At 37.8% G+C, this 20074-nt stretch overlaps 1 protein-coding gene across 3 annotated transcripts in view; it reads right to left on the bottom strand.

The window, feature by feature from the left end:
• Window positions 1–20074, bottom strand: part of mthl15 (methuselah-like 15) — a 144834-nt gene that overhangs the window by 10860 nt on the left and 113900 nt on the right. For all 3 annotated transcript variants that reach the window (XR_001449655.3, XM_032433288.2, XM_015168321.3), the window contains one exon: window positions 10732–10810. Coding sequence is in view for 2 of the 3 variants with exons in the window: in XM_032433288.2 (XP_032289179.1) it covers window positions 10732–10810 (79 nt within the window). In the remaining variant the exon portion in view is untranslated. The remainder of the gene's footprint in view (window positions 1–10731; window positions 10811–20074) is intronic.

The following is a 20074-nucleotide window of genomic DNA, read 5'->3' as shown; positions in this document are numbered from 1 at the left end:
CAAAAATTTAATTTTCGACCGTTCGATCCTATGGCAGCTATATGATATAGTGGTCCGATTTTAATAGGATTTTGCATATATATGAGGAGTAGAGAAAAATAATAAGTGCCGACTTTGGTCAAGATATCTTGAAAAACAAAATGTTTTTTCATACAAAAATTTAATTTTCGACCGATCGATCCTATGGCAGCTATATGATATAGCTGTCCGATATTAATAGGATTTTGCACATATATAAAGAGTAAAGTAAAACTAATAAATGCCGAGTTTGGTCAAGATATCTTGAAAAACAAAGGTTTTTTCATACAAAAACTTAATTTTCGACCGATCGTTCCTATGGCAGCTATATGATATAGTGGTCCGATCTTAATAGGATTTTGCATATATATGAGGAGTAAAGTAAAACTAATAAATGCCGAGTTTGGTCAAGATATCTTGATAAACAAAATGTTTTTTCATACAAAAACTTAATTTTCACCGATCGTTCCTATGGCAGCTATATGATATAGTGGTCCGATCCAGCTGGTTTTCACATATGTGCTGCGTGCAACAGAAAGAGGGAGTTCTGCAAAGTTTCATTAAGATAGCTTTAAAACTGAGGGACTAGTTCGCATAGTCACGTCGCCTGCGTGAGCAATCCCGGCTGTATGTGTGCGTCGAGACTTAGCTCGTCGCTCGTGTGAGCAATCCTGGGAGTGTGTGTACTTCATGCCTGTAAAAAATCCTCCCCCTCTAAACCCACTATCCTAGCGAACTGATAAATGACTTGTAACATTCTGGCCCTGGTGAGACTGAAATTTGTACCCCGCGCAAGTAGCTCCTATACAACATGAAAGTCGATGATATTAGTTTTGTCCAATCCCGGATTTGTCAGCACTTGTCAGTAATTTAGCCATCTACTTAGTACACCTTTGGGGACACATAATTATAGCACGATAAAGCTAAACTTAATTCCGAATTATCAATTTATTTCTAGTGCTTATGATAAAACAACACATTTAACTGTAGCTTGTAGACAGAGAATTTTACAAACCGTTAGCTTTAGGTCTCCCGAAACACAGGGATTATGTGTGTCTCTTCTACTAAATACCACTGCAAAGTATATGATTACGGTTGCTGTAGATGCTTGCCATGGATTAGTTAATGGAGCAACAGTCATGCTGATCTTAATAGATTTTGATGCAGCCAGCACTTAAATCGCTTTATAGATGAAATTCTCAAAGTGTACAAAGTGTATGCCATTATTTGTTAAAAGTCTGTAGTGTTATTAGTTGCTTACAAAATTCCTTCATAACCGCTAGGATTCTTCAAAAGAGAAAATGAGGATTTATTTAAGCAACATTCATTTTAAAGGGACGGTTGCATTATGAGATACCAATTTATGTTTGAGCAAGTTTGATGGATATAGGGACCTTTACAACGGCTGGCTCATTTTCTGGATTTAAAGACACTCACTACAAATTGTGACTTGCACATTGATTAGGCATTTTCGAAACTCTCGAGTGAGAAAATTTGCGCTAGCACACTCGAAACAGTGTATAGTTACCACAGTGTATCTCTGTCAGTGTTCAGGATAGCGCAAATTAGGATTCTATGTATAAGTCCATATAAATTAAATATGTTTATTCCAAGGAATTAGTAATGTACTCTCAACTAGAGCACTCTTACTTGTTATACCCTAACACTAAAATAAAGGGGTTAAAGGATTATAATGTATTTGTGTAAATGCCTGTAACAGTCAGAAGGAAGTATATCAGACCCCATAAAATATATATAATCTTGATAAACATCAATAGCTAATTTGATATAGCCATGTCCTTCTGTCTGTATGAACGCAAGAATCGCAGAACAGATACTTGAAATTTGGTACGTAGGTCCTCTTAGTGCCCGCGCAGTAAGTACTCGTTGAAAAAACGATATTGAATTCGTACTTTTTGAGCCAATCTCGTAAGTTATTAAAGCTTGAGATAAATATAAAGATTCTAAAATAGTACATTGTATATATCCAGTACCTTTCATTTTGTAGCTATGACCACATTCCGGCCACCACCACATAGCTATGTATATATAAAGTAAATAAACCAATTTAAGCCCCAATTTTTATGCAATTCTATATTCTATAGTACAATAAATTATACTGTTAAAAATGTCATCAAGACCGGTAAAGTAACACAAAAGCTATTAAATACGTGCCACGTGTCAGCGGCAGCTATTACAAAGCGCAAGAGTTTCTGTAAATATGTGTATACACACATTCACAAGCGTCTGCATTAAATTCTTTTAACAGCATTGCAATTGCGATTACATTGTTTTCTCTGCAGTGTATATGTCCTGTTTTTTTAATTGGTTTTATTCTTCCCTATACCCATTGAATATGGATAAAATATGTATTATGTATTTGTGCAAATGTATGTAACAGGCACAAGGAAGCATCCACCTCCCACCCCATAAAGTGTATATATTCTTAGTCAGCATCAATAGCCATGTCGATCTAGCCATGCCCGTTTGTCTGTCCGTCCGTCCGTATGTATGAACGCAAGAATCTCTGAACCTATAAGAGCTAGAGACTTGAAATTTTAAATGTAAGTGCTCCCAGTGCCCGCGCAGATCGAGGTTCCGCAAAGTGAATTTAGTAGTCAGAACACTCGATTACAACGTATTTGTGTTCTTTTTTTAATGTTGTTTAGTAGTTATATTATTTTAAATATATAACTACTAAAAAATATTAAAAAAACAAGTAAGAGGTTCTAGTCGGGAGCTCCCGACTAGGGGATACCCTGAACCCTCTTCTTCCAACCTTAAATGCATATATATATTCTATTTTAGAAGCTATATGTCAAGTTTGATGACTCTAGCTCTTATTATTTACCAAAATTGCCCAAAACACAGGATATATATTTATCGATCGTTGCGTTCCCATTCAAAATGGGTAAAAGGGGTACATTGTATTTGTGCAAAATTCACATGTATGTAACAGGCAGAAGGAATTATCTCCGACCCCATAAAGTATATATATTCTTGATCAACACCTGTAGCCGAGTCGATCTAGCCATGTCCGTCTGCTTGTCCGTCCGTCCGTCCGTCCGTCCGTATGTATGAACACAAGGATTTCAGAACCTATAAGAGCCAGAGACTTCAAATGCAGTTGCTCCTAGGGCCTGCGCAGATCGAGTTTTCGATAATCTCTAACTTACTCCGTTTCCAAGGAGTCGATAAGAATCGATATCGCCATCCTGTTTTTTTAGCAAATTGGGTTAATAATAAAAGGTAAAGTCACCAAACATGATATGTTGCTTCTAGAATATTATATATTTGTCAAGTATCTTTCATTTTATATCTATCGCCACCACCTCGCTCCCCACATCAGAGCTATAAATCAAGTTAATAATCCAACATTTATTACCAACCAATTTAAGCCTCAATTCAAATGCAATTGTTCAGTATACACAAATATTGTATGGTACAATTCTTATTGTATATCTTTATACTGTAGAAAATTTCATTAAGAAAAAACCAAAATTATATGCAACTGCGCATTTGAATAGAGCAGCATCTTTAAAAATTTCTGTATGCACACACATTCAAGCGCGTCTGCTTTGCAAAAGTACTTAATAATTGGTGTGGCTGCTGAGTAGAGGCATAGCAAGTGGTACGGTCTGTCTCGAGTTCGAGCCCTAGGGGGAAAGTATTTTTATACCCTGAACCCATTAAAAATGGGTATAAGGGTATATTGTATTTGTGCGAAATGCAAATGTATGTAACAGGCAGAAGGAAGCATCGCCGACCCCATAAAGTATATATATTCTTGATCAGCATCAATAGCCGAGTCGATCTAGCCATGTCCGTCTGTCTGTCCGTCCGTCGGTCCGTCCGTATGTATGAACGCAAGGATCTCAGAACCTATAAGAGCTAGAGACTTGAAATTTGTAGGTGTAGATGTAGATGTAGGTGCTCCTAGTTCCCGCGCAGATCGAGTTTATTTCCGATAATCGATAACTTACTCAGTTTTCAAGCAATCGATAAAAATCGATATCGATATCCTGTTTTTTGGGCAATTTTGGTAAATAATAAGAGCTAGAGTCACCAAACTTGACATATAGCTTCTAAAATAAAATATGTATATGTATTTGATGTTGAAGGAAGAAGGTTCAGGGTATCCCCTAGTCGGGAGCTCCCGACTAGAAACACTTGCTTGTTTTTTTTTCTGGTGTGGCTGTTGAGTAGTGTCGACAGCAAGTATTGCGGTCAGTTGCGAGTTCGAACCCTGCCAGGGAACTTTTTTTTTTAATTTATTTGGTGTTGGAATAAGAGGGTTCAGGGTATTACCTAGTCGGGAACTCCCGAATAGAACGACTTACTTGTGGTTTTAAGCACCATGATTTCAATTCAAATCATGCAATATATATAATATAATACATTTATTATTAATTATCGAATACCTTATGCTTAAAGAAGCATTAATGCACAAAACAGTAACACATGTGTGTTCACCTGCGTGAATAATGCGCTGTCTTTTCTGCCAAGGTAATAGGCAATAGGCACAATAGGCAATGAAGGACCGAAAAGTTAGATGTCCGATCTTCTCCTATAAATATAGCATTCATATGTGTGTTTATACATACAAGGCCTTTGGATCATACAAGAAATGAAATATTTTTAACCTGTGTGTACTAAACGAGAACCTACATAGCAAATATTGTTTCTGAGCTAAAGCCAAGTCTCGTAATCTCAGCATGAATTATTTTTTCTGGCCTTACTTACCGCTGTTTTAATGTGAGTCGAGAATACAAGTTTATGATCAATGACGTAGATTAGTAACTACATTGCTGGTACTATTGATACCTTTGAGCAGAAAGCTTTCGATGATGATATAACCCATTAAATGGTTTGCAACTACAATTTAAAGGCATCAATGTCAGATTGTGTCATCATTAGCAGTCATTACTTCTCGAGAGTGAGACAATATTGAGGGAATGTCATTATGAATCCTATGATTACGTAAATAAGTATATTAAGAATAATATCAAACACTCTGAGATTCTTCCGAAAAGATTGGCTAGGAAGCCAAGAATTATAAGTTTGTAAGGTAGTACAGACTGATTAACGGAATCGGAAGCCTTACTAAGTCTAAATAAAGTCAGTCGGCAATCTTTTTCTTACAGCCATCAATGGAGATGATATATATCAAGAACCCATGCTGGGGGAGTTAAATAATAGAGCTGCATAAATTTTCCAGTTGAGTTGTTACGATAATTTCAAAGGTTTTAGCAATAGTGAATAATATGGAAATATCTCTATAGTTTTCAACGTCACATTTACTCTCTCAGGGAGAATAACTATATACGATAGCTTTAGTATGGTCGGAAACAAGCTCTGTTTGCAGATAATGCTAAAAGTTTAAAAATATAAAATATAACGAGAAAGAAGGGCTATCTTCGGCACGCCAAAGATCTAATACCCTTACAGACCCAACCTTTTCATAATGCTCATAGTGCTTTGCCCCTATCTAAGAAGTACCGGGAAAATAGTAAATGCCGAGTTTGGTCAAGATATCTTGAAAAAGAAAATGTTTTTTCATCCAAAAACTTAATTTTCGACCGATCATTCTTATGGCAGCTATATGATATAGCGGTCCGATATTAATAGGATTTTGCACATATATGAAGAGTAAAGTAAAACTAATAAATGCCGAGTTTGGTCAATATATCTTGAAAAACAAAATGTTTTTTCATACAAAAATTTAATTTTCGACCGTTCGATCCTATGGCAGCTATATGATATAGTGGTCCGATTTTAATAGGATTTTGCATATATATGAGGAGTAGAGAAAAATAATAAGTGCCGACTTTGGTCAAGATATCTTGAAAAACAAAATGTTTTTTCATACAAAAATTTAATTTTCGACCGATCGATCCTATGGCAGCTATATGATATAGCTGTCCGATATTAATAGGATTTTGCACATATATAAAGAGTAAAGTAAAACTAATAAATGCCGAGTTTGGTCAAGATATCTTGAAAAACAAAGGTTTTTTCATACAAAAACTTAATTTTCGACCGATCGTTCCTATGGCAGCTATATGATATAGTGGTCCGATCTTAATAGGATTTTGCATATATATGAGGAGTAAAGTAAAACTAATAAATGCCGAGTTTGGTCAAGATATCTTGATAAACAAAATGTTTTTTCATACAAAAACTTAATTTTCACCGATCGTTCCTATGGCAGCTATATGATATAGTGGTCCGATCCAGCTGGTTTTCACATATGTGCTGCGTGCAACAGAAAGAGGGAGTTCTGCAAAGTTTCATTAAGATAGCTTTAAAACTGAGGGACTAGTTCGCATAGTCACGTCGCCTGCGTGAGCAATCCCGGCTGTATGTGTGCGTCGAGACTTAGCTCGTCGCTCGTGTGAGCAATCCTGGGAGTGTGTGTACTTCATGCCTGTAAAAAATCCTCCCCCTCTAAACCCACTATCCTAGCGAACTGATAAATGACTTGTAACATTCTGGCCCTGGTGAGACTGAAATTTGTACCCCGCGCAAGTAGCTCCTATACAACATGAAAGTCGATGATATTAGTTTTGTCCAATCCCGGATTTGTCAGCACTTGTCAGTAATTTAGCCATCTACTTAGTACACCTTTGGGGACACATAATTATAGCACGATAAAGCTAAACTTAATTCCGAATTATCAATTTATTTCTAGTGCTTATGATAAAACAACACATTTAACTGTAGCTTGTAGACAGAGAATTTTACAAACCGTTAGCTTTAGGTCTCCCGAAACACAGGGATTATGTGTGTCTCTTCTACTAAATACCACTGCAAAGTATATGATTACGGTTGCTGTAGATGCTTGCCATGGATTAGTTAATGGAGCAACAGTCATGCTGATCTTAATAGATTTTGATGCAGCCAGCACTTAAATCGCTTTATAGATGAAATTCTCAAAGTGTACAAAGTGTATGCCATTATTTGTTAAAAGTCTGTAGTGTTATTAGTTGCTTACAAAATTCCTTCATAACCGCTAGGATTCTTCAAAAGAGAAAATGAGGATTTATTTAAGCAACATTCATTTTAAAGGGACGGTTGCATTATGAGATACCAATTTATGTTTGAGCAAGTTTGATGGATATAGGGACCTTTACAACGGCTGGCTCATTTTCTGGATTTAAAGACACTCACTACAAATTGTGACTTGCACATTGATTAGGCATTTTCGAAACTCTCGAGTGAGAAAATTTGCGCTAGCACACTCGAAACAGTGTATAGTTACCACAGTGTATCTCTGTCAGTGTTCAGGATAGCGCAAATTAGGATTCTATGTATAAGTCCATATAAATTAAATATGTTTATTCCAAGGAATTAGTAATGTACTCTCAACTAGAGCACTCTTACTTGTTATACCCTAACACTAAAATAAAGGGGTTAAAGGATTATAATGTATTTGTGTAAATGCCTGTAACAGTCAGAAGGAAGTATATCAGACCCCATAAAATATATATAATCTTGATAAACATCAATAGCTAATTTGATATAGCCATGTCCTTCTGTCTGTATGAACGCAAGAATCGCAGAACAGATACTTGAAATTTGGTACGTAGGTCCTCTTAGTGCCCGCGCAGTAAGTACTCGTTGAAAAAACGATATTGAATTCGTACTTTTTGAGCCAATCTCGTAAGTTATTAAAGCTTGAGATAAATATAAAGATTCTAAAATAGTACATTGTATATATCCAGTACCTTTCATTTTGTAGCTATGACCACATTCCGGCCACCACCACATAGCTATGTATATATAAAGTAAATAAACCAATTTAAGCCCCAATTTTTATGCAATTCTATATTCTATAGTACAATAAATTATACTGTTAAAAATGTCATCAAGACCGGTAAAGTAACACAAAAGCTATTAAATACGTGCCACGTGTCAGCGGCAGCTATTACAAAGCGCAAGAGTTTCTGTAAATATGTGTATACACACATTCACAAGCGTCTGCATTAAATTCTTTTAACAGCATTGCAATTGCGATTACATTGTTTTCTCTGCAGTGTATATGTCCTGTTTTTTTAATTGGTTTTATTCTTCCCTATACCCATTGAATATGGATAAAATATGTATTATGTATTTGTGCAAATGTATGTAACAGGCACAAGGAAGCATCCACCTCCCACCCCATAAAGTGTATATATTCTTAGTCAGCATCAATAGCCATGTCGATCTAGCCATGCCCGTTTGTCTGTCCGTCCGTCCGTATGTATGAACGCAAGAATCTCTGAACCTATAAGAGCTAGAGACTTGAAATTTTAAATGTAAGTGCTCCCAGTGCCCGCGCAGATCGAGGTTCCGATAATCGATAACTTACTCCGTTTCCAAGCAATCGATAAAAATCGATATCGATATCCTGTTTTTTTAGGCAATTTTTGGTAAATAATAAGAGCTAGAGTCACTAAACTAGACAAATAGCTTCTAAAATATAATATATATATATATGCATGTGATGTTGGAAGAAGAGGGTTCAGGGTATCCCCTAGTCGGGAGCTCCCGACTAGAACCTTGTTTAAACTAAAATTACTGTGCATATTCATTTGCATGTGTGCCCTCTCATACATAACATTATCTCTATAAATAAAACAGTTTGTCCTGACTGACTGACTAACCGATTGGAGATCAAGGCACAGCCCAAACTTTATGGGCTACGAAGCTGAAAGTGTAGTTACCTTTTGTGATGTAGGTGCACGTTACGGGGTGTCGGGAAATTCCACCCGCTTGTGTGGAAAAATCGTGAAAGCTGTTTGTATGAAACTTTTTTGTTTACCATCCCCAAACTCATTTTCAAAGAAATTTGTTCCAATTCGCTTGAACAGTGCTTTGTTCTTTTTGGTAAATCCGTCCCTTGGTGGAAATGGGGGTCGCCCTCATATTTACTTCCAAGGATATAAATAAAAAATCATTTGAGACTTGTTTCATATATTTCGTAAAATCTAAACTCCTTTGGAAGAAAGTGCATTTTAAAGAATTTTTGTGTGAATTTTAAGCTGTGTCCGATTTGCATCAAACGTATTTTATAAGTTCTACATAAGAATATATTGAACACATCTTTCAGCGACTTGGGAAATTCTACTCGCAACAGTGATAAAATAGTGGAAAACCAAACTCTCAAAGTACCAGGACTACGAGCAAATCAAGAAAGCATAGGTATTTCTTGGGTCTCAATAATTCACGAACAATAACTGTTAAATATTGTAAGAATGCATCATCCGCATGCCTCATCAATTAGGAATTAATGAAAATTATAAGCAAAATAAATATAAAGGAATGTGCTAATAAATAATGATTAACAATATTCGGAGACATTTTTTGGACGGGTATAATCAAATTTTTGTTCACATCTCACCCAATTATGTATTGGTAGTGATTAAAAAATCCAAAAACGACTCAGAGATTCAAAGCAACCTCTAACTTCGCAAAGAGTGGTCCTTGGAAAACTCAAGGCCGAGGGTACCACCAGATTTGTCCGAAAACCTGTAGGGTATTTTTAGCAAACAATACTATCACAAGAAACGTGTCCCTGCTCACTCTCAAAGTCAGGCGAGATCAAATAAGGACATTGTGGTAGAACACTAATACGAGATATTTAACAAAGCTGTCGGCCAAGACAACATCAATCAGTGGTCTTGTGGCCACGCAAGCCAAGTACGATTGCTTGTAATCCGTTTATGACCAATTTGCGGCACACTTAAGCGAAACTATAGAGAGAACTGTCTAAATTAGACAATTCACAATCAAGGGGAATGCGGTAGCCATGGGAGGGAGGCTTACTTTAATCGCGCGTTGCTCTTACTTGGGTTCGGTTGGCGTGGGCCATTGATTGTGATGCAGATATCATAATTCTGGCCCATACCACCACTCGCATTAGTAAACAACGAGCTGTGGTGGTACCGACCAGAACATTCGAAAAAAGAGAGAAGATATACCAAAAAGTCAAGATCTTTAACCTAAATTCGTTTTTAATAACTAAATGATTTTTCCACATGGGGTATGAGCGACATTCGATAATAAGTCATACACATGCATATATCAGCTGTATCAGCTGACGATGCGTATAATACGATCACAGTATGAAATCCAAAAGCATGCAAAATCTGCCTAATCCAGCGAAGAAATTTACAAACGCAGCACATGATTTGTGACTTATCTGTTGAATCTGTCGCGGTCAAGCCAAAATTACACTGGTCGGGCTTGAGTTATTAGCAAGGGATATACGGTGCTATGGTAGACTACAAAATGTTTAGTCAGTTGTAAGCTGGTATGTATTCTTAAAAACCATTTCAAACTGTAGATATGGGGATTTATTACTATATGGGATAACAAACATGTCAACGCAAATAGATTTATATGCATCAGCACTTCAAAAACTTTATTGATGTAATTTTTCGAGGCAACCTTGGGAGTATATCCTTGCTTAAAGGGTACACATTGAACAGAAGCTATATAGACGCAAATTATGATATATGAGATAAGACTAGACGGAAGCAGTTTCTAGTTGTACCCTCTAGCCGAGTGGTGGTTCACGCTTGATATCGTATGCAATATGCTGCTATAAATAGTTCCATGACTCCCTCTTGATAGAGGAATTTCGTCGAAGAGCAGTTCCAAATAAATTGCGATTGTTGATGTTTGTAAATGAATTAAAGTGGGGAAATTATTTAAAATAAATTTCCTTACCCAAAAGTCTTCCATATGTCGAAACATGTAATATTCATCCAAGAAAAAGCGGCCATCAGAAAGAAATATACAAGAAAACCTTTAAAGAAAACAATGTTGGGTAAATAAGAGTTAATTACAGTTATTTTTTATAAAATTTATAAAAAAGAGTTCGAAAATATTACTGTAAAATAATGCTCGGAAATATTAATATATCAAAATCATAATTATAGTAGATAAGCTTAGTTGTATTAATTATAATTAAAGTAAAAGCAAGGAAACATTTGAATTTATTAAAGCTAGGGGCAATGAGCCAAATTATATGAATTATACGTTGTAAGGTTAGTTTTAAATGTAACAGCCACCGGTCGTTGCAACCAAGGATCGCTAATCAGCTGCAAATCACCTTTCTGGAAGAACACCGCCTCTACTTGGAGGCAAAGAGCGAAACCTGTGGAAGTTGAACGATTGACGCGAACACACAGCACGTAGCCGTGTGTTGAGTGAGTAATTAATAAAGGGTTCGTCACAACATCCGTGAGAGCAATCTCGGCATTTAATATTACTGTTCAGCTTGCTCTAAGGCATTTGTGGTTACGATAACCCTAGTGCACTGAAGGCAATATCGAACTGCTCTACGATATACAGTACGCTTTGCCTGGTGTGTGTACACATGTGGATTTGCGGCAGCCTGCAGATGAACCTAGGGTATTAAACAGTCGGAAGCACTCTTGACAAACATACCATAGTAAAATAATGATATATAGTAGAGAGCTGCATGAATGGCAAAAAAACACTATGTTTGTGTCGAATATGTATGTGTGAGTGAGTGCGGACACGTAGAACTCGGACGCACAGTATTGCAACGGAAGAAAGCGAATTAAATGAGTGAAAATGCGATGGAAAAAGAGGTTCCATTTCACTTTTTTAATTGTTATTGCCTTGTCGCACATAAAGAAAAAGATGAAAATAAGAAAGAAGAAAGGGGAAAAAAAAAAACAAAACAAAAACAACTAAATGCGCATGCAAAATACATATCTCTCTCGTCTCGTCACCGTTTTTTTCTTCGCCCATTTCTTTTAACTGCTTGCATCTGTTGTATCGAACAAAATGAAGGCACACACGCAGTGGGATTAAATATGGATAGCACAGGTGGAGTAGCAAGGGCAGATCTCAGTGTCACAAGCTCGTTCTGTGATATCGGAAAACGGCCACTTCTCTTTAATAACTCAGTAAGGGGTTTCGCTAAACGCGAAAAGTTCGGAACAAACTTTCGAAAATAGGAAAATAAACCTAAGCACTAACATTATATCCCAAATAATTAATTCGTTTCTGTAGAAATCTGCTTTTTTTGTTTGCGCCCATGATCAGCCCATTCACAAACATTTGTATGTGTGCGTCTGTGTGTAGAGGTCCAAAATCAGAAATCCTAAAATCCTGTTAAATTTGCATCGGGGACAGGCAGGCAGGCAAGCAACAGGCACACAAGCGCATAAATGCTTCTATTCATACACAAAATATGCAAGTATGCGTGTATAGCGAGTCCAAAATATTCTAAATGCGCACATGGCAACGCTTGGGTACCCTTACCAACGATAGCGAGCTAAAATGCAAGAATTTCGCATCGACGTGGCAAACCCTTTCTCTATTTCATATTAGCCGTGCCTTCGAAAGGGTAGAAAAGCCTCAGCTTTTGGGAAAAATTGAATTTGTGCGCAGTTTTGCTTGTCGGACAAATACACACACACACACATTGAAACGATCCCTTAACATAGAGAGAGCATTGAGAGCTGAGAGTAAGTGCGAGCGAGATAAAAGTTAACAGCGTTGTCGTTCTATCGCACAAATCATATGGACGAGAGTGCGCCAAGCACTTTCCTGTAGAGTAAGCGGTTCAAAAATACATCATATGTATATCTTACTTCCTTACTCGCGAGTTTGGACCAGATGCCACCGATACATTTTGTGTCTACTTCTAGTACTCATGTCTAGTCTATATGTTGTTTGGTTAGTGGTTATACCCTACCTGGCGGTCTGACAGTTCGGTTAAAATTATTTGGTGTTCCTAAATGGTGTGAGTGACAAAATAATATAATCCATATACACAACGATTTGTCTGGCCCTTGCCATATCCTTTAACGCATCGGAAATGAATCCTTGAAATACAGCTGACCCATTTTTAACGCCAAACGGCATCCCATGATATTCAAATTGACCATCAGGAGTAACAAAAGAAGTGTACTTAATCGATTCCCCGTCCATCCCTACATGGTAAAACCCACTTTTTAAATCTATCGCAGAGCACACTGTCTTTCCTTTCAAGTACTCTAAACAATACTCTAGTAGAGGCAACGGGAAATTGTCTCGAACGGTTTTTTTATTTAGCCCACGGTAGTCAACACACTTCCTTATTTTTCCATCCTTTTTATACCCAGAACCCATGAAAAATGGGTATAAGGGTATATTATATTTGTGCAATATCCAAATGTATGTAACAGGCAGAAAGAAGCATCTCCGACCTCATAAAGTATATATATTCTTGATCAGCACCAATAGACGAGTCGATCTAGCCATGTCCGTCTGTCTGTCTGGCTGTCTGTCCGTATGTATGAACGCAAGGATCTCAGAGCCTAAAGGAGCTAAAGACTTGAAATTTTAGATGTAGATGCTCATAGTGCTCGCGCAGATTTGTTTCAGATAATCGATAACTTACTCCGTTTCCAAGCAATCGATAAAAATCTGTATCGATATTCTGCTTTTTGGGCAATTTTGGTAAATAATAAGAAATAAAAAATAGAATATATATATGCATTTGATGTTGGAAGAAGAGGGTTCAGGGTATCCCCTAGTCGGGAGCTCCCGACTAGAACTCCTTTCTTGTTTATTTTAATTTATTTGGGGCTGGAATAAGAGGGTTCAGGGTATTCCCTAGTCGGGAGCTCCCGACTAGAACCGCTTACTTGTTCTAAATTAAATTGTGCAAAATGTCCGCGCTTTTTGATGGAAATACTAAAGAAGCTAAAATGTAGTTCGAAATTAATAGTGACTTTGCAAAAGCATGATAAAGTTCTAGGAAATATTAAGCGGTTAAGGACCGCGTTTGAAGAAAAAGTAACTTCATTTCATCAAATACAAGAAATCAAATACAACAATGTGGACTGAAGACTAAAGAATGTAGAAAGTCCCAGTCATCACGATTTATCAGCGTCATTCAGTCAACATCATATGTCACAGTTACCCAAAGTGCTGTTGCCAAAGTATGGTGGAAACCATTCAGAATTCAAAAACCTTACTTGTCGTTTTGAAAGTCTGGTGCACAATGATTCCACACTGCCCAAAGTCGAGAAATTTAACCATTTAATTTCTTGCTTGTCTGATGAGGCCTTAGGAACAGTAAAGGCAAATCAAATCATAGATTGCCATTGGCAATGTCAAAGGTAGACCAGGTAACAAAATCTCGACTGAAGAACAGCTTGATAGTTTGCCATCTTGGTCAGATTGCGCTGCTAAATGGAATCGGCACTATCAACATTTAGCCGCCGAAGAGTCAACTATGGGCAAAACGAAACCAAGACAAGAGGTTAATAAGGGACACATCAAGTCATCGTTTTCGTGCTCTAAGGGTACAGGTTCCAAATGCAGCTATTGTTCAGTCGCTTATAGTCTCGCAAACTGTCAATCGTTTACCGCTCTACCTATTACTCAACGCTTTGGATGTTGTAAAGCAACACAACTGCATCAACTGTTTAAAACAGGTGCAAACTGAAAAAAAATATGTAGAGGATCGAAATGTCGAGTGTGTTCAAAGCCACACCACACTGTACTTCACGGGTATTAGAGCGAGAATTCGCAAATGCAAGCATCTACTTCCGCCACAGCTTCTCAACAGCAACAGGCTTATGTAAGTCACGTTCTTAGTGCAAGTACAGGTAATCCTAGCCACAGCTGTAGTAAAGTTAAAAGATAAATTTGGACATTTCCAGCCCGCGAGAGCGCTTTTAGATTCCTGATCGCAAGTAAATTGTATGTCAGGGGACTAAGCATAACTCTTACGACTACGTCGTGAAGATGCAGACTTGAAAATTGTCACAGTGGGAGCCACTGCTTCGAGCATCAAACACAAAGTCCATACATCGGTTCAATCGCGTTTGAATTCTGATTTTTGGATTCTGAGTTCTATCTCTATATACCAACCTGATCAGAAGATTCACTCCTCACAGTGGAATATACCTCCAAATATTGAACTGGCCGACCCCCCGATTCCACAAAAAACGAAAAGTTTTTCGACCACCTGTGTGTTGGTCAAATAAAGCTGTTTCCTGAACATCCAAGGATTCAGATTGTGTCAGGAAAATATTCGCAAAGCACATCATTGCAAGCACAAGATAACTCTGTCGCAACTGATAGTGACACAAGTTCTCTCGACACACTAATACAACGATTTTGGGAATTAAAACAGATCCCAGAGAAGTGAACGAAATTTTAAAGATGATGTGCGTAGGTTGGAATATGGCAGATTTGAGGTCAAATTGCATTTAAAACGAGTCCAAAAGTATTGAAATTATCCTTTGAGACAGCTTAGCGTCGGTTTTTGGCTTTAGAGCGCGGACACGAAAAGGATGACGTACTGCGAAATATGTATAACGATTTTATGGAAAAATATCGTGACCTTGGACATATGTCACCGCTTACGTCAACTTCTCCAGGACTACATTATTACATTCCCCATTAATGCGTCATGCGTACTGATAGTAGAACCACCAAATTGCGCTTCGTCAACGTTAATCTCACTAAAAGAGACTTTGATGGTAGGTCCAAATATTCAGAGGGGGTTATATTTAACCATTGCCCGGTTTCGGTTGCATAAGTATGTTTTAACAGCTGACATTTCAAAAATGTATCGTCAGGTAGACATCTAAGACATCATCGCTAAGGATGTCAGTTAGTTCTATGGAGGCAATATAAATCAGAAAGTTTACAGACGTTTTAACTCAACACTGTGACTCATGGCACTGCCTCCGCTCTCTTTTTGGCCATACATTGCTTATTTGAACTAGCAGAACTCTACGCAGAATCTCACTGAATTGCTTCTCCCTTCATCAAAAACAATTTTTATGTGGATGATATGCTAACAGCTGGAAATTATTAAAACATGGAGGTTTCAAGTAAGCCAAACGGGCCACAAACTACAAACGTTTGTGGAAGTAGTGAAGAAAAGTCGCCAGAACTTGATCCGCTGCCATCTGTTAAAACTCTTGGAATGAGGTGGAATCCCAAAACTGATGCGCTCAATTACTCTCCCCAGAACTTGTTTAATTCATTCAAGCCAACTAAGCGCAATATTCTCTTAGTTGCATCTCGATTGTTTTATCCGTTAGGATTATTGTCCTTTGATAGCTAGAGCAAAAATTTTGCTCAATACTTGTGGCGGATTGGAGTTGGATTGGGACGAGGCTAATTCCATAAGTCTACACCCAACCTGGGAAAAATTTGAACAATCCTTATTAGAATTACATAAAATTTCCATTCCTCGATATTTTTTCCAATCGAGATACCAGAATGGAGAGCGTTAATTTTTGGTTAGACTCTCAAGTCACCCTTTACTAGCTTTAAAGAGACCCCAGCTCATTAGCAAGTTTTGTAGCCAAGAGAGTAGCAGACATACAAGAACTTTCTGTTGGTGTTCACTGGCGCCATGTGCCGTCAGAAGCGAATCCAGCTGATCTTGATTCTAGGTGCACAGATGTAGACGATTTGGTTTGTCCGCTCTGGTTTAAAGGTCCTTAGGAAAAGTCTCAAGTGAATGGCCACAACTTCATCAATTTGAAATATCACTAGAAATGCAATCATCTGAGAACAAGAAGATAGTGACAGTACATTCCGCAGCATTGCAGAAATCTAATGAAATCTTGACTCTGATCGAACGGTACTCGTCGTTCACTAAATTGGTGCGTATTATGGCATACATCAACCGTTTTCGTCAAGCGAAAAACGTAGTCGCGAATCAGTTTTATTACCACAGGAGCTGCGACTCGCCTTTTTGAAATTGGTACAACAAGTGGTGCAAATTGCTGAGCTTGGTCACGAACTGGTTCAACTAGAAAAATCAAAACCTTAGCACCTCATCTTCAATGTTTGAAACTATTCGTAAATGAAATTGGGGAAAATGAATCAAAGTTCAAAATCATTCAAGTTGGTGGAAGATTTCTAAAGGCACCCATTCCATATGATGCTTAATTTCCCATACTGCTGTCTCGAAAATCTCATTTCGTCGAATTGTTTCTTCGAAACTTATGGAACTAAAATAATTACCATGACGGCGTTAAAGTTATGGTTTCAATTCTACGACAGCAAATCTGGCTTATAATTACTTGCAACAAAATTGTTCAGGGATGCGTGCACTGCTACCGATACAAGCCAAAACTGCAAGGCCAAATTATGGGCAATTTACCAGGTGAACGACTGCGTGAAGTTTGCCCATTCTTAATTTCTGGTGAAGAATTCTGTGGCTCATTTTATGTGAGCCTTAAGACTCGAGGGAGAGCCCCAATCAAAACTTATGAAGCCACCTTTGCTTGTTTCGCGTCTAAGGCGGTTCACCTGGAACTTGTTGCTGATCTTTCCACTGACTGTTTTCTATCCATATATAAAAGGCTCACCGGCAGACGAGGTCTCCCTCAGAAAGCCTACAGCGACAACGCCACCAACTTCGTCGGAGTAGCGAAAGTCCTGAAGGATGCAGAAATACGCAGCGGAGCAAGGCAAAGGTAAAATCTCAAAATATTAAAAAATATTGTGAGGGTGCGTATTGTTTAAATATAAAATTAAAATTAATGAATGCGCGCTATACGCACTATTCCCGCCACGACTGTAATTAGAATCCACACAAGCTTTCATGCTGAGCAATCAACAACATACGATATGATAAGATTGTGCATTAGAAAACTTTTTTGCTGATATGCATTGAACAGCTTTTATGCATGTGTCATTAAGCCACTCGTGCGCATTACATTTTGGGATGCCTGCGTCTATTCCATATCTAGTGTGCCCCAATTTAATTTATCTATGTCTCGGGCGCTCGTATATATATTTTCGTCACAAAAGTGGAAAAATGTATTCTTAGCGGACATAATCTTAATATAAGGTATTTAAAAGTATATCGTCGAAACTCTGTCTTAAGGTGACTTTTTTCGCAGTGGCCTCTCGTGTACCCTTAAGACCGTTGCAATTTTGGCATCATCGGAAAATCCGTGACATATTTTCGGAGTGCTGCTGGTCTGAAGATAGATATTGCCAACACTATCGTACCTAAGGCCAGTCATGAGTCACTAAGATTCATAATATCGTCATGGAGGCTTAGGCCTTGACAAAACCTAGAAAAGGAAAAAAAACAATGTGCTCATTCATAACTTTATGCACAGTTAGCAATTCACCATATACGTCAACAGGCCTGCTGACATCGATGCATAAATGCATATATAACGTTAAATATGTAAGCGCACCCCCCAAATTGTATTATCAGCCGAAAATCATACATACAACATTTTCTGACCCGAGAGCTTTTTGCTTTTTAATGATCATTAGCGAACACACAAAGAATTGATCAAGTTTAACAATTTTTTTTTTTTTTGCCTTGTTTTGCTCATTCTATTTGCAAACAATTGATTGTAGCCTGGCTTAAGAAATGTTACATTTTCAAATTTCACATGTTGATGTCCCACCGGTTGTCGGATCGCTTCTTTAAATTAACAGCTGATGTAGTTTTTTAATTTACATAAGCGCCGCAAAGTTTGTCTTCCAAAACTCAAATAAAGCGGTCTCGAAGTAAGGGCTCCATTATTGGTACTCTTTTCCACATATCGCCATGTTTAAATTCTAAAAACTGTGAAATTATTAAAATTTTTAATTTCTTATTTAAAGTTGCCGCTTGCTTTCGTTGACATATCAGCTGTTAATGGTTATGATACTTCCACATTTTTCACAAAATCAACGGAAATCTCGATTAATCGTCGCAAAAAAACTAAATGTTCGGGTCGAATTTAAATATGTGACAAATTTTTGAAAAGTGTGTGAAGTGTTTTTATTTTATGGGAAAACGCACAAGCGCATTTTACACATTTTGTAAAAATGTGGCACTTTCAAAGATGTGTATGAAACGTGATGAAGTTGACCGGTAAGACGGGGTTTCGGGAAACACCACCCGCAAGTATGGAAAAATACCGACCTTGGTATGAGACTTTTTTATTAACCTTCGGATCGGCCACAAACTCATTTTCAAAGATACTTGCTCAAATTCATTAGAGTGGTGTTTCTTACTTTTTGAAAAATCCATAATTTCTCGGTGGAAATGGGTGTAAAAGAAATGGTGGAAGACGCTTTTCGCTGCACGATGCACGACTTTCAATGTGAAGTCCTTCATATACAGGATCCACTGGAAAAATTCTCTCGGTAAGTATGATTTTTTTAATTGTTGTCAGCTTAAACGCTACACATTCAGTGGAAAGATTAAATTGGATCCCCAAGAAAGCGTCGAAACTTCTAAAGTTCGAGGTGTGTTGCTTTGACCTCTAAGTAGTAACTGTGACGCTTAGACTTTGATTCTGTAGTTTTTCTGCTCCAATAATAGTCCCGGTGGAAACTTCAATCAAACTGCTTTAGTATCACAGCTCCGAATCCCTCCTTGGACTCATCCGTGTATAGTTCCGTTGACGCAACACATGAATAAATATCTAATACATGCTCGATTACAAGTAATTTTTTTAAGCTTTGCACCGACTGTTGCTCTGCCTCGCCAAAGTTGAACCCCACTTCTTTCCTAGGTAGATTCGTGACCACTTGTGCAAGTCCTGGAATGAATTTTCTGAAAAAGCCGGTGATCCCCAAAAGAGCTTGTACTGATTTAATGTCCTTAGGCGCAGCAAAAAACTGACCGCTGCCGGCTTCTCTTTTAAAATCGAAATGCGCTTTATTAAACTCTTGCCTTGCTTATTTTGCAATGTGCTCATGGAAAGCCCCATTTTCAAGGTTCATTATGGTGAACCACTGAGCCCGCTGCAGCTTCTTCAATATCTCATCCATGTTCGGCACAGGGAAATAATCCACCAAAACCATGTTGTTTAACTACAAAAGCTGACTATTTGGTGACATTATAGATGTGAGCAGAGTCATCTATCCGCATCGGATCAGCGTCTGGCTCTAATAATGTATATCATTGCATAACGGCGAACAAACGAATCTTTTTGATCAAGTAATGCCCCAACAGAGTATCGTAATCGATCTGAGCACTGGGGACGACTAAAAACTTCTGGTTCGCTTGCAACTTGTCAACAAGAACTTTTGTATTACAGCATCCCATGGGCTTAGT

This window comes from Drosophila virilis, unplaced genomic scaffold (assembly GCF_030788295.1).
Source record: "Drosophila virilis strain 15010-1051.87 unplaced genomic scaffold, Dvir_AGI_RSII-ME tig00001590, whole genome shotgun sequence".
Taxonomy (NCBI): domain Eukaryota; kingdom Metazoa; phylum Arthropoda; class Insecta; order Diptera; family Drosophilidae; genus Drosophila; species Drosophila virilis.
Note: the sequence above shows the minus strand (reverse complement) of the source record. Positions and strands in the feature narration are given on the sequence as shown.